We start from the raw sequence: 27,617 nt of genomic DNA, 5'->3' as shown, positions 1-27,617 counted from the left end.
TTTTTATAATAGGGAAATTACTTGTTCTCGTTATATTTCCTAACATCGAGAAAAAACCCAACCAATCAATGATAGGAAAACTAGTATTAATTTCTGACCATAACAATTGAGCGGATAAGACTCGAGAGGCTTAGTTGGAAACAACAATTAGCTGACAATGAGCAAGTGCAACCTCAAGCAAATCAGCTGAAAGTTCAGAAAAACCTGGAAACTAAAGAGAAAAGTGCAAGCACATCAAACATACGGACGTCAACGACTTCAACAGAGAGGCTACTGCACAATTTTGGACTTGAGGCATCGAGCCTGTTTGTTTTCTATCCTAACAAAATGGTGTTCTTTGAAAATTCATCCAAGGTTTTAACTTACATTACTCACAGTATGCCAAATTTTTTAAAGAAATAACTTAGTTGGGTAACGCGTCAATAAAAAATTACTGATAAAAGAGAACACTTGCTTCTCAATCTAGGTATAAAGGACATACCATCTTCTGGATTTAAAATTTCCCGAGGCTTTTCGCACAGGCAATAGACATCCTCAAGCCCTCGCTTCAAATGCCTCCAATATTACACTTGGCTTTAGCCAATCCTGAGCTGTGAACCAAGACAAGGAATGGAATATTTTATTTACACAAACCGGTGATAATTGTCAATTGAGTACAACCTAATGAAAGATTGGCACCATGTACACCAGTACTTGGCAATAGTTTGTTTATAGAACTGAAAAAAAGGTCAAAAGAGTTAAGAAAGCAACTAGGACCAGCAACCCTACTCATAGGCATTCAGAGAATTCTAATTAATGTTTGTGAAAACTAATGTTTTCAATCTTCCAAGATATGAAAAGATAAGTTGCAAACAATCTCAAGAGGAAAAGAAGAAGATATAAAGGATACCCATTTCAACTTCATAACAGCATTGCATAAGGTGTTCTGCTCGACCTATGTAAGCTGTTGTCCCAACAGGCTTCTTTCCCGACCCCAGCTGGGAAACCGCTTTCATCAGAAATCTAGCAACCTACAGAAACATTCCACTTACATTGTCAATAAATGGCATCCAGAAGCATTATCAACACAACATCAAAGAATTTTAGATTCATTCCCTATCTTATCCCTTTCTTGTTCTTTACCATAGATTTGTCTTGATATTGTTTAAAATATCATGGAACACAAGAACCAGCTAATATGAAATGGAATTTATCCCCTACCATCAAAAGAACAAAATGAAGATGATGGTATATTTCACATTTGACATACCTGTAAAAGCAGCACGACATTATCTCCTTCGTAAGTGCAGGTTGGTATATACACTGCAAATAACTCCCGAAGACCACTGTTAGAGAGATACCCATGACCACCACATAATTTTCGGCATTCTTCAATAGCATCCTGCAACCATATTTATTGTATCCAAGCTAAAGCTGTAATACCCCAAATTTTGGTTAGTGATCAAAATGTAACTTTTGAAAGTTTGATGGTCAAAGTATTAAACTTGGAAGAAATTTTAGGAAATTAAGTGGTAAAGTTCTTGAAAAGAATTTTATTTCATAAATAGATAGTTTACTCTTGAGAGTAGGGTTTTATGGAATTATATTTGGAATTTGGTAAAGAAAAATTAGAAATGGTTAAAATCGGTAAGGAATCGGTAATTTCAAATTGAATTGGAATTTTACAAAAATTTGAAGGATGTTATAAAATGGTTGGAAATATTATTTTAATATTTTGGATCAAAGAAATTTGGTCTGAAAATATGGAATTTTTCAGATTTAATTGAAACAGTGGAATTTGGTGACTAAAATGCAAGTTTTGAAATTTCATGAAAAAATTCAGAAATTTAAAGTCAAAATATTTCATCTTGACTTTGAATTATGATAAGGATGAGTTGTCATGGTTTTATGATAAATAAGAAGATTCATTAAGGGTAAATTGGTCTTATCCCAATTAAGTGAATATTATATTCATTTAAGTGGATTATAATGTAAAATATTATGATATGCACCCAACATATCATTTCAATTGTTCATCTTCTTCTCCCAAAATCAGCCGTGGGTTTCTCCAAAGGTAAGAGAAAATTCCAACTCCATTTTCAAGCAATTTGATTCAATATTTTGTGTAAGTTGTAAATAGAAAATGGTTGTATGAGAAAAACTCTTTTTTTTATGGTACCAATATGGCATGGTAATCTTGTTGGTGTTCAAAGATCCTAAATTTAAGGGTTTGTGTTCATAAAAATGGATCATGAAATTGATGATGGATTTTGATGTTTGTGAGGTAGTAGATTCATATTTAAGCATGTGTGATGATTAGAACATGTTTGATCTTTTGAGAATTTGTTCTATGAGTTTTGATCATGGATTTGTTTGAGTGAGAAAAATTATGGAAAAATTATATATGAGTTGGAAATGATGAAGGAAGTATTATACAAGCCTTAAGAAAATTGGGGATCATTTTGTAAGTTTGAAAAGTTGGAGATCAATTCGTAAATTCTAGAAAAATTGAGGGATTGTTGTGTAAGTGTTATATAATTGATGTGCTATACTGAAATTTTTGGTATTAAAGATTTAGGTGATAAAATGGTGAAGGACCATTTTGAGTAAATTGGAAAAGTTGGTTCTACTACTAAAAGAATTAATAATGTTAAAGTAAATGGTGGTGAATAGTTTGAAGCATGATTATGGAATATATTTTGGTTATATTTATGTTAGTACAATACTAACATATATAAGTATGAATCTATATTTTGTACATATTGTGATTTACTCGGTGTTCAAAATGATTCGAGTATAAAAGAAAAGGGTTATTGTGGACAATAGTGAGGCTTATTTGGAAAATTATAAAGTGTTAAGGTGAGTGCAACACATGCATGAAATTATATGGATGTATTATACATCATCAGGAAGACTTGCGATAAGTCGACCTTGTTTTATCAGCATGATATTATCATATTTTATAAATTGATATGACATTGATATGTCATAGTAAGAAATTGTAATGCTTTGATTTTTGAAAATGTGATATTTTACCATGAATGTTATTTCGGGTATGAATTGCCCAATGTTAAATGATAATAATATACTTTGCCATGGATGGATTGAATAAAGTAGACTATATGCCCGAATAAGTCATTGAGGGACAGGGTATAGTTGGCATGCCACAGAGTGTAGCAGCTGCAGGTTTATATTAGCACTATAGTGTGTAAGGACTCTAAGTGCAGGTTTATGTCCGGATTAGCACTATAGCGTAAGCTTAGTGTAGGTGGTGGGCACGATCTTATGTGTATTTTTCGGATTAGCACTATGGCGTAAGCTTAGTGCAGGTTTAGCACTACGGTGCATGTATTTTACTCGTATACCCAGGGTCCTCAGGGTTGTATATTGGGCTATTGTCTATGGTTTTATACATTATTGGTTAATAAATGGTAAGCATGAAATTAAGCTTACGAGCTTAAGAAATTAATGGCAAGTATATTGGTAAGAAATGTTATATTCAGTTATATTATTTTTGATCATGGTAAAATATTGGATATGTTGATAATATGATTGTAAGGTATTTGGTTTTTATGATAAAATTATGCATGAATTGTATTGTACTGTAAAATGTTTTAATTGCCTCACTAAGTATATACTTAACGTGTGATGATTTTCACGCGTAGGTAAAAAGCTCGTAGAAGAATAGAGAGTTCAAGGCAACATCAAGTATCAAGAAGTATATTTCTTTATCAGTAAGACATGGTATTTTTATAATATTATTTACTATTTTAAGGAAATAAATTTTAAATAGCTTTTGAATTATGAAATGTTTTTTTAATACGGATGACATCTATAATCTGTATAAATATAATTATACGGGTTATGGGTATTACAAAATCATCCCGAAAAAAATAGATGTTATTTAGTCATTGACTGAATGACTTATTCTGTATTGAATGCTATTTTTTCGAACGTATAGAAAGACTGTTTATGCCATCAAAATAGTGAGGCAATATTTTATAACATAACTAGCCAACAAGAATACAAGTTATTAAAACTACAGCAAATTAATCAATATATGAGTGGTGAAGGTTGGTAAAAGGGTTGGTAAAAGTAACATACTGCAGTTACAGAAGTTGTCATAGATTTTAACCCCGCAGTACATGCATGAGACTCAGGTAATATTGAGAAATCATTGGCTTGCAATCTTTGGGTCACATCAGTGTACAGCCACTTCAGCCACTCACCAACGAATCTGAAAGCATAGGCAGAAGCAAGCAAAGGAAAGAGTCTGCTTTGCTGAGTTTTATAGTCAATCACCTGAAACAAAATAAATAAATGAAAATGATTAGATCTCAGCATTCACCACATGAAAAACTAATTCTGAAAATTCAGATGCAGCAAATCAGAGATACCTGGGTCTCCGGACCACCATTCTGTGAACCAAATTGTCTGCGAACAGCACTATACCTTGTTGCTATACAAACTGCTCTAGCTAAAGCACAAGAAGCATCAGATACAATTGTTTGTCGAACATATACCATAGTACCATAAACCAGCTGGCGGGGAACATCAGAATGCACAAATTTCCCTTCTTTTTTAACCTGTGAAACACTGAGACGTTTGGAGAGGAAAAAGAAAAGCAAACTTCAGAACATTAACTTTTTTGTCCATTAAAATCACGCTATAAGAGTGGCAGTTCAACTCGAATTATAACTTTTTAGCATCTTCTGGGTGGTTTTCTTCTATTGCGGAAAGAAATTTTTTAAGTTTTAGATTTCTGAACTGTCTAAAACTTATATAGGGTTAAGAGAAGTAGCAGAAAATTTCGCATCTTTCTAACTTCACTCAAGACAACCGCTCATTACAGGAACCATCAAAGAAAAACTTATCCAGAAGATGCTTCCCTCTATACAATTCTAAACTTATATGTTTCCATGCGTTCTCTCCACAGGATGGGCAACCAGAAAAGCATCAAATGACAGATGATATATTAGACTTCAGAAAAAATAAAAAGTCAAGAGAGACAAAGACATATAGAGGCATGGTTAGAGAACAAACCGCATTAGCATTTGGTTCCTTGGTATGCGCACATGATCAAATCTCAGAAGACCATTGTCCATGCTGTTATACGCCCCACTTCCAAATTCATTCCATATCACCAACTGTTATGCCTGGAAGAGGCAAGTGATCATCCAAACTACGCCGCTGGACAATAAAACCTGAAAAATGGAACTCCTTAATTAATATCTGAAATACCAGCTAAATCATTGGATTTATGAATTTAGAACTTACCATGCACTCCATGGTCCTGTCCACCTGTTATAAGACGAGCATAGACCACAGCATGTGTGGATACTTTACCCAATCCACCAGGCCACCACTAGGAATGAAAAAAAACCAATTAGAGAGCAATAATTCAAGGCAATACACAAATAATTTAAAGTGCCAACAAGAAAGCAATGCATTGCACACAAGAAAATCAGGAGAGGACTAGTGGGTGTCTTAGCCAAAAATCATTGAGAGAACAATTGAAGAACCTCTAGAGATAAATTAGAATGATGTTGTAATCAATGACAAATAAATAATTGGTTAAAGGCTCACTTTGCTTGAAGTCAATGTTGGACTATGAATGTCAAATTCATCAGTCTGAGGGTCAAATGTTGCAGTAGTCTCAAGCCCTTGGACATTGGAGCCATGACCAAGTTCAGTTTGTGCATAGCATCCAATTATTTGCATCTTGTATGCCATGGGCAGCCACTTCGCCTGCTGCTCATTTGTTCCTTGACCTTTGATAGCAGGAACAAACATTCCCTACAAAGAAAATATACACTAGTAGGTACAAAAAAACTTCCAATCCCTTTTTCTATGTATTTCAAAACCTGATGAGCACAGACCACCTTTTTATATTATATTGGAAAACTAATTAAATTAATCAGGGTATGTGTTTTCCAAACATTTATAAACTACTTAGCATTTTAAGTGGCATCTACAGTTCTTGAAATTTTGTGAAGATTAGAAACAGGAAAAGAAAAACAGAACGTACCCAGTGCAGATCTGTGAAAGCAGGCTGATCCACATAAGACCTTAACATATTGGCTTCTTCATCTGTTATAATAAGATTTTTATATTAATCAGATAGCTAAGTCAAAAATCAATTTAGAGGAAGAGAAAACAAGTTGAAAACAAACCCGAGAGACGAAGGTCAATTATCTGAATTTGGATAATATTCCAAAATGATTCATAAATTTTTTCGGTTAATTACCACGTTCATACATGAAGTATACTCATTTCTCGATTTCATACATAATAGTTATAGATTCTCAATTTCATATATGGTGCTTTTTGCCATTAACGAATTTACTCATTTCCGTAATAGAATATAACGTGAAACCTTATGACCACAAACAAAATGACACGTGACACGTTTAAAAAAATAAAACTTCTCCCTAATTTTTCTAGTTTCCCTTTAACTGACACAAGATCCCAACAAGGTCAGCAACGGTGATCAGAGAAGGCAGTGACGGTGAGGGGACAAACTTGATTGAATTTTGATCGGAATAGTCCGAGGATTTCAATGGTGGCGGCTGTGAGGCTCAAGGATGTCGAGGCCAGTCAGAACGACAAAAAAACGACGATGAACTTATTTATGGTGAACCTTCGAAGTGTCTTCCAAGGAAATCAGTGACGATTTACAACAAACGACAGTAGGGTTTTGGTCGTGGTGGCAAGGTGCTAATAACGATGATGGCAGTGAAGATCACCGAGCAACGACGGTAGAGATCGACGAGAAGTAATTCGAATGATCTTTCATGGATTTTCGACAAACGGTGGACAAAAAAAGGTAATCGACGGTCGGAATTTGTCTGCGAGACAACGACAATTCCTACTATGCACGCCATGGACAACCGAAGAAGGTTGAACGGCGATAGGCATAAATTTGAATGGTTGAATATGAAATGTTATTTTTAAAAATAATAATAATAAATAATGTTTTTTTAAAGTGTTACGTCACATTTCGTGGCAGAAATAAGTGAACCCATTAACGACAGAAAACACCATGCATAAAACTGAAAATTGGATATAGTTCATATATGATTGGGGTAATTAGCCCTTTTTCATATTAGTTATTTATCTATATCGTTTTCTATTTTGAGTTTGATAACAGCATCTTTATATATTTGCACATTAAAATAGTTAGGTTAATTGCATTATATGTCCTCAAAGTATGATCCTCATTTTAAATTGGTTCTTAAAACCTTTGAATATTTCAATTTCATCCATAAACTATGACATAATTCTAAATTATTCTTCAAACTTTTGAATATTTCAATTTCATCCTCGAACTATGACCATTCTAAATTGGTCCCCAAACTTTTTGGACATTCCAATTTCATCCTAAACTATATGTATATACTAATCACATATCTTGCTTATAAAATCGTAGGCCAAATTACATTATTATATGATAGAAAAAATTTAAGTTAAACTATGATTGAAATTAATCACACAACTAAATAAATTTGGGGATGAAATTGGAATATTCAAAAGTTTGAAGACCAATTTAAAGCCAAATTTAAAATGAAAGAGGGTCCTATGATGCAAATTAACTCGAACAATTAACTCAATTTAAAACCCAATTTAAAATGAGTGTTATAGTTTAGGGATATATGGGTAATTAACTCAAATAATTATAATAATTCAAATATTTATAAATATATGCAAATCTCTATGCGTTTCTCATAAATCTATTTCCAAAAGGAGTTTTCAATAGAGGACAAAGTCTCGTTGATCTTAGAAATATTGGGCTGTTACCAGTTGTTCATAAATCGACACTGAATGTACATAGCCTGAAAGCTTATGCTCCTACTGGGAACTAAAAGCCCAAAGCTTTATGGATTTTCATTTTCATTGCTTCAATGCCAAGTTTTCCCTGACAATTTAACCTACCCGATTGTTCTCAACGCCTGTGCAAACATTGGGACTTGAATCTAGACATGTTTGTTGATGGGTAAGGACGAATGTTAAATTATTAATAAAAATTATAAAACATTTAAATTATATAAAAATTACAATTTTATGAATGAAAACTATTAATTCACAAATCATTGACACTCTTAAATAAGAATATTTTTATTTTAAAATGAAACATTGAACAATCAAAATACTCTAGGGAAAAAAGCTAAAATAATTATTCGATTAAATGTTAAAAATTATTTTACCTTAAAATAAACGGTAAGGAGTTTAACATTAAATATTTAAAATATAACAATTAAAATAATTATTTTAGAAAACGTTGGGAATTAATTTTGATATTATACCTTATCTTAAAATCAAAAGAAAACAAACTTATTTAGTTTATTTCACAACAGAAATGTATAACAAAATCAGAATCGTACTGCTCATAATTATTCTTCTATCAACAACAAACTGTAAAGATTACAGACCCTGAACTACCCTAAGGAGGAGGTTGAAGATAAAGTTGGTCTTAAACTGCATGGATTGGGCTCCCATTCGAACTACGAGAAGCTGGATTGGCATGGAAAGCTGATTGTCTCGATGAACCGTCGGGTTTTAATGAAAGAGACGATGGGCGACTGTCACCAATGCATTCTCCCAAACTCAGTTTCGACATGCCCACCAGCTCATCGACATTGATCGGCCTCGTCGAATGTACTGCCGTTGGCTGACCACTTCATGTGTCGGTCTTGGTTGGTTCCGTGTTGTAACCCATCCAATACGGAAATGGAAACGGAAAGAATGGTGGGTAATAAGCAGGATGTACTACTGGGTAACAGGGTTGCGAGCTCTCCAATGTAGTTGGAGGAACAGGTTCCCCGTCATTTGAGTCGTTGGAATCCATTGATTCGTCTTCTTCATCCAATGGGGGAGGAATTCGCAACTGGTCATTGCTCTGTGTTTCACCCTGCAGAGGGTCTGCAGTGAACAAATCCTGTGATATCATCGGTGTATCGACCGACTGCAAGAAAACCCCAAAATAAGTCCATTAAAATAGGCGATGCTACTCGGACTCAGGATTAAGTGCACTAATGAAATGATAAACTCCAACAACAAAGAATCAAATCCTCACAGGCAATAATGCAAACCTCAAGGCTATGTCCATCCTATTCATACCTATTCCATCAATTCTTATAGTGGTTAAAAGTTTATGAGATTCAATTAGTCAACCGAAAATTACGAGTCAAATTTGTTATTCATATGACAATTGAGATATCATTCATAGAGAGAAGGGTACTAACTTCATCCGTTACGATATCAAAAAGGCTCGACCGCCTTTTTCTCCTAGAAACATTGGACTGCCTGATGAAATATTTCTGAGCATGGCTAGCTACTTGAGTAGGAGTTCTTGATACAACATAATTGCGGGAGATTCCACGCCAATCCCCTTTCCCAAGCTTCTGCAGACCAAGTAGAAACATTCTATGCTCCTCTTCAGTCCAAGGAACACCTGCAAAACAAATTACAACTCAATTCGACAATTGCAGAAACTACGTATGCCCTTTCTTACCATGCTAATTCTTCGACAAACCAATGAGTGGAAGAATCACTTAGCCAATGTTATACCTTGTAAACTCTAGACTTTTAATATAAAGAGCAACACTATCTATGATCAATTTTTTAGAGTATCCAAAACTATAAACATGTAGCTAGCCATAAAGCACAAACATATATGTAAAAAAAAAACATTATATGAAGCTCAAAACTCGATTGAGAATAAAATCGGGTAATCATTCATTTGGAAAACAAAATTAACCCCAACAAAGTTCAGATCATATCATAAATATTCAACAATTCCTTTAGAACCATTGATTGGCCTCGGTGACAAATGGGAACATTGTTTCTCCCTAGAAATCTCGAGTTAGAACAGCTGCGTACTTTCGCTAATAAAGATTCTGCATATATACTACTTATAATCGTCCAACTACTAAGAAAAATCCGATTTTTCAACTGTCTAAGTGAGCCTATCCCATATCTATATTTTAAGCAGAAGCAAATACTCAAGAATTTTGAACTCTTCCTCATACCACCATTCATGGTCTTTAATCTAATTACCCAACTAATAAAAACCTAAAAGCAATTAAGCAAATAAGAAATGAGAAAAACAAGAAAAAAATTAAATTATCCCGTGAAAGAAATGAAACCTTTTTTCCTATCACGGCTGGAAGACGATCCAGGGACAAAATCCTCAGAAGCATAACCATCGGCGTGATCTGGGCCGTCACCGGGCGAGCCCGACCCGTTCCCGTTATGCGAGGTGGAGTTCGAGCCGGAGAATTGGGATAAGTTACTCATACTGGCGCTCTTCCGAATCAACCCGTCAGTCAACCGAACTCCGAACAGCTTGACCCCACGATTCGGACAGGTCCGGGAGTTGTGCCCATTGTGGCAGCAGTGCGAGCAGCGACGCGTCATTTTTTAAGGTCGGATGGTTTCGTTTTGGATCAGATTAGATAGGAAAGTATGAATCAAATATTGGATGATGAATCAGATCCGAAGCGCATCCAAACTAGGGCTTTGCTTTTTGAAGCTCAAAAAAACGATTTTTTCTTTCTTTATATGGTTCCTTTCTTTGGACTGCATGTGTGTTACTTATAGGAGAGAGAAAAATGGAGAGACAAGACGATATCCGCATGATACATTATCATATTTTGTTTATTTTATTATTACAGATGAAATGAAATGGTCCGGTGCATTGCGCGTGTTTACTGCAAGAGAGGAACATCAACGATTATCCGCCGTTGAACTGGTCAAATTTTGTGATGCAATACAATCATGTGTCTTGGTTTTAGTCGTATATTGTCCGTCTCCAGTATAAAATCATAAATGTAAGGAATCAACATGCGAACATTTAGATACGTCACACGTGTACGGCAAGATTGATCCCGAGAAGAAAACATAAGTCCGGGATCCAACGATCAAAAGTTCGGTTGATATATCTGGACCGTCCACGTGGAGAAGGAAAGTCCTTATAAATGAGTTCTGTAGCATATTCTAGCGGACAATAGCATATATGTTGAAGATAAAACTGAAAATGATTTATTATACACTTTATCCAAAGTAACAGATATTTTATCTTTCTTTTTTTACTTATGTACCCAACAAAATAAAATTATTGTTCTAATAATCTTTTTTGTGTTCTATTCAAAAATAGTAATTATAGTCTCTTTTTCCGTGGGCCCAGATTGCTAATCGACGACTCTGATCTTCGGATCCGAATAGATGTGATTAATATCTACATACAAAAATTAATTAGCTTAATTAGATATCAATGGATTATCTACATATTATTTTTTGTCACCAAAATGAAACAGTAAACATCAACAAAAACAAGAACAAAAAAGCACGACAAAATGGTGTTGGGTATCTTTGTCTGTCGGTCTCAAATCAGATGGCATGTGTAAAATGCTGTCAACCGTTGGAAACTTGGAATATAGGAATCAATGTAACGAGTCCACGTGATCATCCTCACCAGATGTACGGTCAAGATTTAGTCTTGACCGCGAGAAGGATTTATTTTTTCCATGCTGTCCATTTCCTAGGGTGTTCAAATCCAATTCGATCAAAAAAAAATAACCGAAAACCGATCCAAAAACCGATAATCGAAAAAAATCAAAATCGATTTAGTGTGTTTTTTTTTTTTAAAAAAACCTATCGATTCGGTTTCGGTTTAAAAATCTGAAACCGATCCAAACCGAACCGAACCGATATATATTACAAATAAGTATGAACGACACCGTTTTAACTTTCAAGTTCAAACCCTAGCCCACTTTAGAGTTTAGACTTCGCCTCTTCTCAGCCTCTTCTCAATGTTCTCACAAGCCAAACTGGAGACCAGTAAGTTAGTCTTCTCATCGAAATATTCTTTCTCTCCATTTTGATTATCATCTAACCATTCAAGAGCTTCTTTCAACGTGTTTTATGGCAGTAACAAGATAGAGAGAAGACAACTACTGTCGTGACAATTACAAGTGCTGAAACAACTTTGCCTCCGCATCATCCTCGGCTCACAGCTCAGTTTAATGTGAGTTTTTTTGTGTCATTTTCTGTTTGGGTTTTGTGTGAAATTGATGAGGAATATTATTACCTGTTGGCTGTTGCTCGTTGCGGGCTAAGCACTTGCGAACGATCTCACCTTCGAGGGCACGTCGTTCTTCGAGAGTGAGCCATTCGTAGTACTGGGCGAGACGGGTCTACCCTTGCTTGTTCACCATTAATATGAATATGATTCCCATCTCTTTCGTTCTTTCTTTCCTTGCTTCTTCCTAGATCTGAATCTTTATTTTCTTAATGCAAAATTTGTTGAAAATTTATTCAGTTTGAACTAGCTGAAGGTTGTATGATCCTTACTGCAATTAAGTGATGTACAACACAAACAAAAATTAAGCTTTTCTTACTGATTGTACAAAATAGTGATCAACTTGTAACATCCATTGGCAGTGCAGTACTTCAGAGTTTTCAGAAATTAAAAGAAAGGAGCTTCTCAACGGAGAAAGCCTTGTTTGGATAGAGTCGAAAGTCGAAACCAAGCAAAATTAAGATGTAAATCTTAATCTAAACACATGCACGTTCCCACCGAAAACTAAAAACCAAGGACCCCCAATGAACTCATGTTACTTTACTTTTAGAGTTTTTTAGGATGTGAACTGTGAATTCATATACCCTTAATAATTCCATGTGGGTTAAATATAGCCAATTGTTAAAAATGATGTGCCACTTTGGTGAAATTTCAAGTGGTTCAGGGACCATATTTCTTAATGCTTTCGGAAAAGCTTTTCATACTTAAAAATAAGCTTTTCAAACTAGAATTAATAGTAATACTCAGTTTTAGTTGAGATGAATGTTCTGATAGTTTGCTTCATTTGTAGCTTAGACCAAAGTAGAATTAGATATGTGATGGCTTGGATAAAATAAAAGGAGCTGATAAGTGAATATACGGCTCCAAAACCATGTCTTCTTTGTATGTTTTTCTTGAGTTGAACTGTACCGGCTTCTGGGACCTAATTTGATTTTCTTTTGATTGTATAGAAAATCGCAGACAAAGTGTGATTGAACTCAGCTAAAGTTGTGATTGAACTACCAAAAAAGAAGTCCTCATCTTCACAGAAGAAGAATGGAAGAGAACAAAGGGATGGGCAACAACAAGGTGAGAGGCCTCCAGAATGCAAGCATCAGTAGATTTTAATTGCTGGAGTGCATATATGTGTGGCGGTGTTAACACCCCCTGGAAGGGGGCATCAGAGTTTGCAGTTTTGTTGGTACTTTATTTTTACATTTTTCATGTCATACCATGAATGATTGGTTTGGGGAATCCATGTTTCTCCTATTTTTCCCTTGGTATGGTATGTTTGGTATGATAGGACCCTGGTCTGGTAGATGAGTTGTGTTGAGAATATTTTTACGTGTATGTTCATTTGAAATGTCGAACACGTCTGCCTTAGCATTCTATTATTGTGATAGTTTGTTACTAGTTATTTTATGGCCCGTCTTATTATAATTATTTATTACATCAAAAAAAAATAGTATCACTATCATCAATTTCCTAATTTTTCTTCTTTTTTTATATATTGATGCAGGCTCAAAACTATGACAGTGGTGATATAATGGAAGCTAAATGTGCAGTCTAGCAAATCAACTAATGAAGTACCTAACTTGGAAGAGGCACATGATGAAAACAAAGAGGGGGCTCTAAAGTTGAAAAGGATAAAAGAAAAAGGAAAGTTGCGGATGAACCCACATCCACGAATCCTGAGCCTAGTGATGAAGGTAACAAAAAATATCGTAGGAATACTAGATCATGGGCTTGGGATCATTTTTCTAAAGATCTATCATGTAGCACAAAAAGTAGAGCTTCTTGTAATTGGTGTGCAAAGTCTTATGCATGCGATTCTCACAAAAATGGTACAAGTAATATGATAAACCATTTGTTGCATCTTTGTAAAAAGTTTCCCAAAGAGACTTGTGATTCTCATCAAAAAACTCTTTCCTTTCAACAATTGAAAAAAGAAGATGGGCAGGGAGATAGCAGTGTTTTAACTAGTGTTCATTTTGATGTTGATGCATGTAGACAAGCACTAGCTAGAATGATAATTGTGGATGAATTTCCTTTCAAGTTTGTTGAGGGGGAGAGATTTCGTTACTTTATGAGTATTGTGCAACCTAAGCTACCAATTCCAGGGAGGATTTCAGCTGCTAGGGATTGTTGGAGTCTTTACATAAGTGAGAAACAAAATTGAAAAGTTTGTTTAATCACACACATCAAGGAGTATCTCTCACAACTGATTGTTGGACTTCTGTTTAAAATCTGAATTATCTTTGTCTCACTGCACATTTTATTGATGAAAATTGGAAGTTGCATAAGAGAATTATTAGTTTTTGTCCAATTAAAAATCATAAGGGAGAGACAATTGGTAGAAAAATTGAAAAATGCTTAGAGAGTTGGCAAATAGGTAAAGTTTGTACCATCACAGTTGACAATGCTAGCTCTAATGATATTGCAATCTCTTATTTGAAAAGTAGAATGGAGGATTGGAATACACATCCTCTAAAGGGAGAACATATGCATGTTAGGTGTTGTGCTCATATCTTGAATCTTGTGGTTCAAGATGGATTGAAAGAGTGGAATTCTTCAATTAGTAAAATTAGGAATGCAGTTAGATATGTATGTGCATCTCCTGGTCGCATGGATAAGTTTAGACGTTGCATTAAGGAAGCTAGGCTACCTGATAAAAGTATTGTGCAATTAGATGTGCCTACTAGGTGGAACTCCACCTACTTGATGCTTGAAAGTGCTTTAAAGTTCCAAAAGGCGTTTAAGAGATTGGAAGAAAAATGTGTTGAATATGTGATGTTGCAAGGTGGTATTCCAAATAATGAAGATTGGGAAACTGCAAGATGCCTTGTTAAATTCTTGAAGATTTTTTTTTATATTACTAAAAAAGTTTCAGGTACGAAATATGTTACCTCTTCCCAATATTTCAATGAACATGTTTTGGTTTTGATTACATTCAAAAAAATGATAGATAGTGGTGATCTAATGCTTGGAATGATGGCTAAAAAAATGAAAGTTAAATATGATAAGTATTGGGGGAATGTGAAAAATATGAATATGCTGATTTTTGTTGCTGCGGTGCTTGATCCTCGTAATAAGTTTCGCTTTGTTGAGTGGGGAATGAATAAGATTTATGAGAAAGATATTGCTGAATTTATGAGTCAAAAGGTGAAAGAGGAATTGCATGAAATGTTTGAGAAGTATAGGTTTTTTGCTAATCAAGGGCAGCTTGCAACTTGTGTTCAATCATCTAATGAAAAAAGAACGATAAACATTGATTCAATTGATGATGAACTTGCTGTTGAGTTTGAAAAAGACATGGATCTTCATGAGAATTTGAATAAAAATGAAGTAGACTTGTATCTCATGGAGGCATTGGAGAAGAAAAGCAATCCTAATTTTGACATTTTGAATTGGTGGAAAGTGAACTCTACCAAATATCCCATTCTTGGTCAATTAGCTAGAGATGATTTGGCCATACCTGTGTCTACTGTTGCTTCAGAGTCCACTTTTAGCACAGGAGGTAGAGTGCTTAACTGTTATAGAAGCTCTCTTACACCAAAGACCGTTGAGGCTTTGATTTGCACCCAAAATTGGTGTCGATCCTCCCCAATATCAACTGATGTTGAATAGCTCGTGGAGGATTTAGAAAAGCTTGAGCTAGGTATTTTTATTATATCTCATATTAGTGTATTTGTTTTTCCACTTATCATACTAATTGGTTATATTTTGAATATTTGTAGATCTTGTCCCAATCCCGCAATTAAATGAAGAGCAATCTGATGCGGAGTCTGATTAGTTGTTGATTTGGTATAATATTTTTAATTGGTTGTTTTTCTTAATAATAGTTATATTGATTATTATTTTTAATTGGATGCTTTTCTTTAAACTTGCAGGACTTTGGATCATGTTGTTTGGAGCTATTTAGGATCATGTTACTGTTTGGAGTTGTTGTTTGTAACTATTTTTTGATCATGTTGCTGGTTTGAATGTGTTGGCAGTGTTCTGTTCTAGAATGCTTTAAATTTGAACAATTGCACAACTTTTAGTAGTGTATTTAGGGTTTAGAATTTAAACAATTGCACAACTTTTAGTAGTGTATTTGGGGTTTAAAATTTGAACAATGTGCTATTTGAATGAATTTGAGTTGAAACAAAAAACAAAGTCCTTTACAATATAGATGCATACTAAAATTTTGAAGTCTGATTTTTGTTTCATTACATTGAATGTTATGATGTGCGTTTTCAGGTGTTGGTGAATGTTTACAGTACTTGAAATGGAATGCCTAATTGCATAGAAGGAAACCTTTTATGCATATTTAATTATGTTCCATAGAAATGATCTGTGTTTTATTACTGGAATGCCTAATTGCATGTCACGGCATTGAAACATGAGATCTTGGAAAGCAAGGCAGTTAAGGTAAATCTTGTACCATTTGTTTTGGGATTATATAATTTTGAAAAATTAGAATAAAAAAATCGCACAAATCCAAACCGAATCAAACCGCACTTAATTGGATCGGATCGAATCGGATTTTTTTAGAAACATCCAAACCGATCCAAACCGCAAATATTTATACTTTCGGATCGGATGAATTTTTAACCAAAAACAGATCCAAACCGACCGCGAACATCCTTAGTATTGGGATGTTGATTGTAGGGTAAGTAAAGAACAAGAAGAAAATTGCTACTCCTACTAAGGAAATGGTAGAGGTGTTCGCGGTCGGTTTGGATCGGTTTTTGGTTAAAAATTCATCCGATCCGAAAGTATAAATATTTGCGGTTTGGATCGGTTTGGATGTTTCTAAAAAAAATCCGATTTGATCCGATCCAATTAAGTGCGGTTTGATTCGGTTTGGATTTGTGCGGTTTTTGGATTCTAATTTTTCAAAATTATATAATCCCAAAACAAATGGTACAAGATTTACCTTAACTGCCTTGCTTTCCAAAATCTCATGTTTCAATGCCGTGACATGCAATTAGGCATTCCAGTAATAAAACACAGATCATTTCTATGGAACATAATTAAATATGCATAAAAGGTTTCCTTCTATGCAATTAGGCATTCCATTTCAAGTACTGTAAACATTCACCAACACCTGAAAACGCACATCATAACATTCAATGTAATGAAACAAAAATCAGACTTCAAAATTTCAGTATGCATCTATATTGTAAAGGACTTTGTTTTTTGTTTCAACTCAAATTCATTCAAATAGCACATTGTTCAAATTTTAAACCCCAAATACACTACTAAAAGTTGTGCAATTGTTTAAATTCTAAACCCTAAATACACTACTAAAAGTTGTGCAATTGTTCAAATTTAAAGCATTCCAGAACAGAACACTGCCAACACATTCAAACCAGCAACATGATCAAAAAATAGTTACAAACAACAACAACTCCAAACAGTAAAATGATCCTAAATAGCTCCAAACAACATGATCCAAAGTCCTGCAAGTTTAAAGAAAAGCATCCAATTAAAAATAATAATCAATATAACTATTATTAAGAAAAACAACCAATTAAAAATATTATACCAAATCAACAACTAATCAGACTCCGCATCAGATTGCTCTTCATTTAATTGCGGGATTGGGACAAGATCTACAAATATTCAAAATATAACCAATTAGTATGATAAGTGAAAAACAAATACACTAATATGAGATATAATAAAAATACCTAGCTCAAGTTTTTCTAAATCCTCCACGAGCTCTTCAACATCAGTTGATATTGGGGAGGATCGACACCAATTTTGGGTGCAAATCAAAGCCTCCATGAGACACAGGTATGGCCAAAATATCTCTAGCTAATTGACCAAGAATGAGATATTTGGTAGAGTTCACTTTCCACCAATTCAAAATGTCAAAATTAGGATTGTTTTTCTTCTCCAATGCCTCCATGAGATACAAGTCTACTTCATTTTTATTCAAATTCTCATGAAGATCCATGTCTTTTTCAAACTCAGCAGCAAGTTCATCGTCAATTGAATCAATGTTTATCATTCTTTTTTCATTAGATGATTGAACACAAGTTGCAAGCTGCCCTTGATTAGCAAAAAACCTATACTTCTCAAACATTTCATGCAATTCCTCTTTCACCTTTTGACTCATAAATTCAGCAATATCTTTCTCATAAATCTTATTCATTCCCCACTCAACAAAGCGAAACTTATTACGAGGATCAAGCACCGCAGCAACAAAAATCAGCATATTCATATTTTTCACATTCCCCCAATACTTATCATATTTAACTTTCATTTTTTCAGCCATCATTCCAAGCATTAGATCACCACTATCTCTCATTTTTTTGAATGTAATCAAAGCCAAAACATGTTCATTGAAATATTGGGAAGAGGTAACATATTTCATACCTGAAACTTTTTCAGTTATATCAAAAAAAATCTTCAAGAATTTAACATGGCATCTTGCAGTTTCCCAATCTTCATTATTTGGAATACCACCTTGCAACATCACATATTCAACACATTTTTCTTCCAATCTCTTAAACTCCTTTTGGAACTTTAAAGAACTTTCAAGCATCAAGTAGGTGGAGTTCCACCTAGTAGGCACATCTAATTGCACAATACTTTTATCACGTAGCCTAGCTTCCTTAATGCAACGTCTAAACTTATCCATGTGACCAGGAGATGCACGTACATATCTAATTGCATTCCTAATTTTACTAATTGAAGAATTCCACTCTTTCAATCCATCTTGAACCACAAGATTCAAGATATGAGCACAACACCTAACATGCATATGTTCTCCCTTTAGAGGATATGTATTCCAATCCTCCATTCTACTTTTCAAATAAGAGATTGCAACATCATTAGAGCTAGCATTGTCAACTGTGATGGTACAAACTTTACCTATTTGCCAACTCTCTAAGCATTTTTCAATTTTTCTACCAATTATCTCTCCCTTATGATTTTTAATTGGACAAAAACTAATAATTCTCTTATGCAACTTCCAATTTTCATCAATAAAATGTGCAGTGAGACAAAGATAATTCAGATTTTGAACAGAAGTCCAACAATCAGTTGCGAGAGATACTCCTTGATGTGTGTGATTAAACAAACTTTTCAATTTTTGTTTCTCACTTATGTAAAGACTCCAACAATCCCTAGCAGCTGAAATCCTCCCTGGAATTGGTAGCTTAGGTTGCACAATACTCATAAAGTAACGAAATCCCTCCCCCTCAACAAACTTGAAAGGTAATTCATCCACAATTATCATTCTAGCTAGTGCTTGTCTACATGCATCAACATTAAAATGAACACTAGTCAAAACACTGATATCTCCCTGCCCATCTTCTTTTTTCAATTGTTGAAAGGAAAGAGTTTTTTGATGAGAATCACGAGTCTCTTTGGGAAACTTTTTACAAAGATGCAACAAATGGTTTATCATATTACTTGTACCATTTTTGTGAGAATCGCATGCATAAGACTTTGCACACCAATTACAAGAAGCTCTACTTTTTGTGCTACATGATAGATCTTTAGAAAAATGATCCCAAGCCCATGATCTAGTATTCCTACGATATTTTTTGTTACCTTCATCACTAGGCTCAGGATTCGTGGATGTGGTTTCATCCGCAGCTTTCCTTTTCCTTTTATCCTTTTCAACTTTAGAGCCCCCCTCTTTGTTTTCATCATGTGCCTCTTCCAAGTTAGGTACTTCATTAGTTGATTTGCTAGACTGCACATTTGTAGCTTCCATTATATCACCACTGTCATAGTTTTGAGCCTGCATCAATATATAAAAAAATAAGAAAAATTAGGAAATTGATGATAGTGATACTATTTTTTTTGATGTAATAAATAATTATAATAAGACGGGCCATAAAATAACTGGTAACAAACTATCACAATAATAGAATGCTAAGGCAGACGTGTTCGACATTTCAAATGAACATACACGTAAAATATTCTCAACACAACTCATCTACCAGACCAGGGTCCTATCATACCAAACATACCATACCAAGGGAAAAATAGGAGAAACATGGATTCCCCAAACCAATCATTCATGGTATGACATGAAAAATGTAAAAATAAAGAACCAACAAAACTGCAAACTCTGATGCCCCCTTCCAGGGGGTGTTAACACCGCCACACATATATGCACTCCAGCAATTAAAATCTACTGCTGCTTGCATTCTGGAGGCCTCTCACCTTGTTGTTGCCCATCCCTTTGTTCTCTTCCATTCTTCTTCCGTGAAGATGAGGACTTCTTTTTTGGTAGTTCAATCACAGATTTAGCTGAGTTCAATCACACCTTGTCTGCGATTTTTCTATACAATCAAAAGAAAATCAAATTAGGTCCCAGAAGCCGGTACAATTCAACTCAAGAAAAACATACAAAGAAGACATGATTTTGGAGCCGTATATTCACTTATCAGCTCCTTTTATTTTATCCAAGCCATCATATATACTAATTCTACTTTGGTCTAAGCTACAAATCAAGCAAACTATCAGAACATTAATCTCAACTAAAACCGAGTATTACTATTAATTCTAGTTTGAAAAACTTATTTTTAAGTATGAAAAGCTTTTTCGAAAGCATTAAGAAATGTGGTCTCTGAACCACTTGAAATTTCACCAAAGTGGCACATCATTTTTAACAATTGGCTATATTTTAACCCACATGGAATTATTAAGGGTATATGCATTCACAGTTCACAGCCTAAAAAACTCTAAAATAAAGTAACATGAGTTCATTGGGGGTCCTTGGTTTTTAGTTTTCGGTGGGAACGTGCATGTGTTTAGATTAAGATTTACATCTTAATTTTGCTTGGTTTCGACTTTCGACTCTATCCAAACAAGGCTTTCTCCGTTGAGAAGCTCCTTTCTTTTAATTTCTGAAAACTCTGAAGTACTGCACTGCCAATGGATGTTACAAGTTTATCACTATTTTGTACAATCAGTAAGAAAAGCTTAAATTTTTGTTTGTGTTGTACAACACTTAATTGCAGTAAGGATCATACAACCTTCGGCTAGTTCAAACTGAATAAATTTTCAACAAATTTTGCATTAAGAAAATAAAGATTCAGATCCAGGAAGAAGCAAGGAAAGAAAGAACGAAAGAGATGGGAATCAGATTCATATTAATGGTGAACAAGCAAGGGTAGACCCGTCTCGCCCAGTACTACGAATGGCTCACTCTCGAAGAACGACGTGCCCTCGAAGGTGAGATCGTTCGCAAGTGCTTAGCCCGCAACGAGCAACAGCCAACAGGTAATAATATTCCTCATCAATTTCACACAAAACCCAAACAGAAAATGACACAAAAAAACTCACATTAAACTGAGCTGTGAGCCGAGGATGATGCGGAGGCAAAGTTGTTTCAGCACTTGTAATTGTCACGACAGTAGTTGTATTCTCTCTATCTTGTTACTGCCATAAAACACTTTGAAAGAAGCTCTTGAATGGTTAGATGATAATCAAAATGGAGAGAGAATATTTCGATGAGAATACTAACTTACTAATCTCCAGTTTGGCTTGTGAGAACATTGAAAAGAGGCTGAGAAAAGGCGAAGTCTAAACTCTAAAGTGGGCTAGGGTTTGAATTTGAAAGTTAAAACGGTGTCGTTCATACTTATTTGTAATATATATCGGTTCGGTTCGGTTTGGATCGGTTTCGGATTTTCAAACCGAAACCGAACTGATCGGTTTTTTTTTAAAAAAAAAACAAACACACTAAATCGATTTCGATTTTTTTCGGTTATCGGTTTTTTGGATCGGTTTTCGGTTATTTTTTTGGATCGGATTGGATTTGAACACCCCTACCCAATACCATGAAATTCATTCTTATAGAATGTTTTAATTATCAAATCTCTGTTTTAATTTTTCGCCTTTCCGTATTGGTCCCTTTCTCTATTCGGGCTTTGTCTCATCTTAACATGTCTATGTATAATCCACATCCTTCTAAACATTCCTTGAATCAAAGTATAATATGCACTTAAATACAATTAAACCTAAATCCTACTAGATGATACAATGATAATTTCTTAAATCAAAATATATTACGCACTTAAATACAATTAAACCTAAATCCTCTTAAATGTTGTAAAATATAACCTTCATCATGCTCAATGTTAATGCTTAAAAGAGAATTTATTTCCCCCTCTATTCTTCTACATCAAAACAATAGATTAAAAAAAGGTCCTTCAACTGTGGATGTAATTGGCTGTCAACCTGTTCAATCCAATTGCAACATAATAACCTTACACTCTTTCATTTTTCTAACAGTCGGCATTGCCTGGAGAGTAACATTACACGAATCTTAAAACAACACCAAAATTATGGGTCATCCTTTATGACCAACGAGGTCTTTCATCCTCTCACGAATCTCCTCCTTCTCCCCCTGACCGGGGTTGCACCAACTTCCACGGTTCTGTCCGGATTTTGTTCTTCATCATCGCTCGTTTCATCAGATCTCCATCTCGGTCCTTCCTGTGCATTTCTTTCCTCCAAAGACCTCTCTCCCTGGCTGCAAATATCCAAAACAGGAAACAAATTGACAAGAGAGTACAGGAAAATCTTCCACGCTCTGAGGTTAAAAGGAAAATAAAGTGTAGAGATCGAAATCTTTACCTCCAAGAGACATCCATTAAGTCTTCAGTACGAAGCACATTCCGATGCCCGTCATCTCTATCTGATTGACCCCTCTTACCGGAAATATTGGATTGTAAGTTATTTGCCAAACCTTTAAACAATCCGAAGTTACTGCTAGGTGTAGAAGCAGGATTAGCCGTCACCCTTCGGGAATAAGGAGGACTTGCATTGTGGACTTGGTTAACAAACCCATTTTGCTTAGACTCTGAAAAGATTTTATCAGATTGTTTTTCTCGTAGGCGTCTGCTTGAAAGCTCTCTTGATGAACTCTGACCAATACCTTTTAATGGTGTAGAAAATATGGGACTTGCACAATGAATTCCAGGACTCAAGATGTTCTCAAATTTGAAGTTTTTGCTTCCTTCAACGTTTGATAATCTTTCTGCATCTGCAAATAACCTCCCCGGGAGAATTGATGTAGACACATGGGTACCGGCTTCAACATGAGCATTGCTGACATATCCACCCAATGTTTTAGGAATTTCAGAAACCGGTGGTCTCAAAGGAGTAGCCATATGGTCTGGTTGTAGAACAATAGAATCAGAAGAAGAGGGAACCAACAAACTCTCTGATTTTGGTTCTTGCAATTCACGGAAACCGGTTCTTGTTGGTAGTTCATCCTCCTGATGAGAAGTAACTACTATATCAGGCAATGTTCCAGTCCTCACTTGTTGTTGAAGGACTTCAGGAAGCAATTCTATACCTTTATCCTATTGAACAGAGGGTAAGCAAGTCAGTAGATTCTCTATAAAAGCTATTTGCTAACCTTCGGTAACCTTCAAACTTCACCACCAACAGAAAAGAAAAGATGAAAATAATAGAATTGAATTTATTTTAATAGCAGCAAAAAATGGCAATCAAAGTTTATACCAACTTACCACCAAATTTTTTCTCCTCTGACGATGTGATTCCATACTTGATAGAGCTTCTAGAAAATTTTCATCACCAGAATGAGTTGAAATGAAGTCTTCCTCTAAGCTCCAAAGTTTACAATTGACTTGATATGCCTCAACATACCGATAGCGCTGGATTAGTAACATAAATCAAGTTAATAAGCTCCAGTAATACACTATTACATGTTCAGAATAATCTATTTAACCTAGAAAAGAAACCCTCCTAAAAGTGATGTTAGAATCCATTGGATTGGCCAAAAATGAGAATTATATAGAATATGACAGTTCAAATGAGAATCACAAAAACTACTTAAGGCCTAAATACAGACTAAGGATCCACGAACGGGAACCTAAATGTTCCATCATTCAATGCAGCGGTATCTGGATATTAAGTTAAAATGACATAAGACTCAAGATGATATATATCCCTTCATTGATCTTGCATAGCTTCACACATTACCTGAAGATAGAATACAACAAGGAGACTTCCAATAGTAGATGTGGGGTCATCAGTTGCACAGTCTAACAGGCATTTGTGGATATATTTCTCCTCTTCACCATTCCACGGTAGTTCTATTATTTGATCAACCACATTCCTCCTGATGCATAAACAACAGAACTCGGTCACCAGTACTTCTATCCAGTCCATCCAGGACCTGCATTGACCTTTCATGTCATCCAATGCATCCCCGCTCAGTTCATATTTAAACTTCTTTTCCCGGCCTTTTTTACAGATCATTCGCTGATATGCAAATGCTTCAGTCAAAAGTGCACACTCCACTTTCACCCGAACAATAGTAACAGCCTCACTAAGTGAAACCATCTGTGATCCACCATCACGGCCGGACCAGCGTATCACCATTTGTGCTGCCTTAGGATTCTGCCTTTCTAACAGAACTTGTGCAATCTTTGGATGAGTTTCTGGGCCAGAGATCTCAGGAAGAAGTTGATGACATTCCTGAGAAATATGATTGTGGAAAATAATCAACATGTAGAATTATATTAGGAGTGAGCATATATAGAAAGACAGACAAATAGTTCTTTATTGTCATCCCCTTGAACATGTAAGATGGTTCTCCACAAGAAATGGACCACAATAATATATGATAACTAATTAATTTAGGTTCTTTAAACTCCAAACGTTTCTTTTGGATTTAGCAGAGAGGAGCTAGAGGAACAATATTAGTTGGCTCAGAGATCAAAGCTTAGGCATGCATGTTAGAATTATAATCCATTTAGCAATATACTTCAATACTCACTTTCTTAAGCAATTGAACACTCATACCAGTCTACAACCACAGCACAATTTAATGACAATAGAAACCATCAGACTACTCCATTTAATGAGGTAGTGAGTGGCAGAGAACTTAATGGAGCAAACAGCCAAGCAAATGGTTATAGAATTAATCAGAAATCTGCACACAGCAAGTAAATATGGAACTTAGACCCAAACAAGCTTTTATAAGAATAGATACAGAAATTACCAGTAAAGCTTCATGTGAGTGGTCATCCAGAAGACAGAAAATGAAAGACTCGAGTAATGAATGCCTGATTATACCAAAGGAGCTTGCAAAGTCATCAATGATATCCCTCCATTCTTCCTCGGGCCTTCTCCAATGCCGATCAAACAGGTAATACACAAACTACATCTAAGATAAGAAAAATTAAACGAGTGTGCCTAATAAAACATGACCAAACAACAAAAGAACCCTAAATGAAAATCAAGTTAGAAAGATAAGGATACAATCGCTTGCTTGGCAACCACCAAATCAGAAGCACCACGTAGAAAGAGGATGTCCACGGCAGCTCGAAGACTTTCAAATGGATAACATCCTGCAATGCCCCCTATTTTGGACTGGAAAAAGGACAAGGCACCATTCTTCTGCAAAAAGGCAAAATCTGACTCTTCCCCCATCTCCTCGTATATGTCGAGGTTTTCTAGTGCATCTTCAATGAAAAGTGAAGCACCCTGTCCAGTGGAGTCAGCTGAGGGATCTAACAGCTCAGGCGGAGGCCATGCCCGCGCAATTGCAGCTGATTTCCTATCACGGACATGATTACGCCAGGATGTGAAATCAGCATGACGAGACCTCACATCTTCCAAGAATTGGTGCCTTATACACCATATTGTGATCTCAAGATGCTGAAAATTTAAAACAAATATGGTGGAAAATATCAATTATTGCATGATTTTAAGATTGTATATTTTGTTTAATTTGTCCGGTGAAATGCTAAAGCGAGTATCAATGCCGGCCAGCAATAATGTACAGTACCAAAAGACAAGGTGAACACAGCCAGATTGCCTCAAGAAGATCAGTTAAATGCAATGACCAAATAAAAGCCATTAATTTCTCACATACCCCAAGCTCCCCCTGCCATATTCTTTACTAAGCTGATTTTCAAGATTGCAGGTTCCAAGACATTGCTACAAACATATTGCTCTTAAAAGATGCTAAAATATGGTTAAACATTCGCTTAACAGAACCAAACCTGCTTTGTCTTCAATATGCTCTTTTGAAGGTTGCGCAAGTCATGAAGCTGTGCTGAAAGACGGCCCTTGAAAGATGAGTCCAAAACTTCAAGTACATTGGATAAGCTGGCCAGATGTCCAGAAAATTTTAGAAGTGAACCTAACCTATTTTTCATCTCTTCTACTTCAAGATAATCTGATAAATGCAGTTAGGGACACCAAACACACATTGTATACATAAAAGACTAAATAGCATAGTTCTCAAAACATTTCATAAATTTTCAAGGATACATATACGATGAAGTTCTGTTGCCATGTTTTTAAATGTCCACTTGACCCAATCCTTGACAACCTTCTCATCCAGCAACAAAGCAGTGACAGCATCACTGGAGACAGCAGTTTCATCCATGCATATATCTGTAACATCTGTTCTTTTCTGTTAACTGAAACATGGATTTCTAACAAACAACCAAGGCAGTTGTAATCAGGACATGTTATAAAAAATATAAACAAATCAGTAGGCCCTGCAATGTTGAAACGTGACCAAAAGAATAGCAAAAGGATACAATGACAAATCAAAGAAACCAAGTTATTCTCCAAGGCTACATCAAAGAAAGAATAAAGACGCTGGACATCAGACGTGAGTTGATTATTTCTATCTTCTTTCTCGTGAAACCTCTCGTCGCATCTTCTAGATATGAGGCCGGCATCTATGCACTCATCGAAAAGGCGAAGGCGTAGTCTATTGTTACCACTTTTTATCAACGGGATTCTACAAATTGGACAAACATCATAACGTTGACTACACTCCGCACATAGAGAAGCATGTCCACACGAGTTTAATGCATACTGTACGTAACGTCCACAGCTTCTTAAGTCTCTAGCTGCTCGACAGTGCTCAATTTTCGCCTCACTGACTAACTCACTGAGGTCAATAGTTGCCAAGTGTTCCAAAGCTTCCTGAAATTGAAATTCGAACCAAATATAATTTCCCATACTAAAAATCTCCAATAAACAGCACTATCAAGATATGTATTAATTTATTCTAACATTACATGATAAGCTATAATTCATTTCAACATGAATTGTTTTTTTAATGCTTAATTGAACTTAAACCCTAGTATTTGAAAGAAAGAAAACAGTTCCTAAAGGCCCATTCTATGCAAGTAAATGTGAACCTAATTCGCTTGTTGCAGCACCATTGCAAATCATCAAAAAATAAATAAGAAGTAAAAAACCCTAACACAAAGAAACGTAAAGGGCCTAGGGTTTTTGCAGTTGAGGGTTAGGGAAGAGTACCTGAACGGCTCGGCTACTGAAGTTGGGTTGAAGAGGAGGAGAAGCTGGTGATCTAAAGGTTCCGCCATTACGTATGGGGGTCGAAGAGAAAAGCGGACCGTTGATTTCCGATTTCTCCATTTAGTTTTCAATTCCGATAATGGATTTTGCCTGGGGAAAGTGAGTAAAGTTTGAGAGTGTTTTCAAGCCTTTAAGGGCATAGGGCTGGGCTGATTGAGCTGCAATTTTTAAATTGGAAAATTATAGAAATTTATCAAGTAGATCGAAATTTGAATTGTAGGTCTTTGCCAATTTGGTGTTTTCG

At 35.3% G+C, this 27,617-nt stretch overlaps 1 protein-coding gene and 2 pseudogenes across 2 annotated transcripts; all 3 read right to left on the bottom strand.

Annotated features, from left to right (window-relative positions):
- Positions 1–130: 130 nt before the first annotated feature.
- On the bottom strand, positions 131–6,863 carry LOC120155104 (annotated as a pseudogene).
- Positions 1,186–27,547, bottom strand: LOC120155118 (E3 ubiquitin-protein ligase HOS1-like). 2 transcript variants are annotated; one of them, XM_039166683.1, is made up of 13 exons: positions 27,314–27,547; positions 26,581–26,974; positions 26,306–26,440; positions 26,035–26,210; positions 25,289–25,687; positions 25,029–25,187; positions 24,005–24,502; positions 23,530–23,676; positions 22,631–23,361; positions 22,358–22,526; positions 20,718–20,720; positions 11,965–11,969; positions 1,186–1,196 (listed from the first exon to the last, which is right to left on the bottom strand). In XM_039166683.1, exons 1-10 carry the CDS (start codon positions 27,431–27,433, stop codon positions 22,370–22,372), a joined length of 2,916 nt encoding a protein of 971 aa, XP_039022614.1. In that variant the 5' UTR covers positions 27,434–27,547; the 3' UTR covers positions 1,186–1,196; positions 11,965–11,969; positions 20,718–20,720; positions 22,358–22,369. The 2 variants fall into 2 exon arrangements, with proteins under 2 accessions (XP_039022614.1, XP_039022613.1); XM_039166682.1 differs by lacking the exons at positions 1,186–1,196; positions 11,965–11,969; positions 20,718–20,720 and having other exon boundaries at positions 22,245–22,526.
- LOC120155120 lies at positions 8,302–10,556 on the bottom strand (annotated as a pseudogene).
- Positions 27,548–27,617: the final 70 nt, after the last annotated feature.

The sequence above is a fragment of the Hibiscus syriacus genome, unplaced genomic scaffold, assembly GCF_006381635.1.
Source record: "Hibiscus syriacus cultivar Baekdansim isolate YM2019G1 unplaced genomic scaffold, ASM638163v2 tig00111164_pilon, whole genome shotgun sequence".
Taxonomy (NCBI): domain Eukaryota; kingdom Viridiplantae; phylum Streptophyta; class Magnoliopsida; order Malvales; family Malvaceae; genus Hibiscus; species Hibiscus syriacus.
This window is presented reverse-complemented; position numbering and strand designations above follow the sequence as displayed.

What these genes read in the sequence shown, in the direction of transcription:
- LOC120155118 (XM_039166683.1), bottom strand. Translation starts at nt 27,433, where the DNA reads ATGGAGAAATCGGAAATCAACGGTCCGCTTTTCTCTTCGACCCCCATA. An exon ending in GCATATTGAAGACAAAGCAG is followed by an intron (nt 25,688 to 26,034) that starts GTTTGGTTCTGT and finishes TTAAATTTTCAG; the next exon opens with CATCTTGAGATCACAATATG. An exon ending in AGAGGAGAAAAAATTTGGTG is followed by an intron (nt 23,362 to 23,529) that starts GTAAGTTGGTAT and finishes TCTGTTCAATAG; the next exon opens with GATAAAGGTATAGAATTGCT.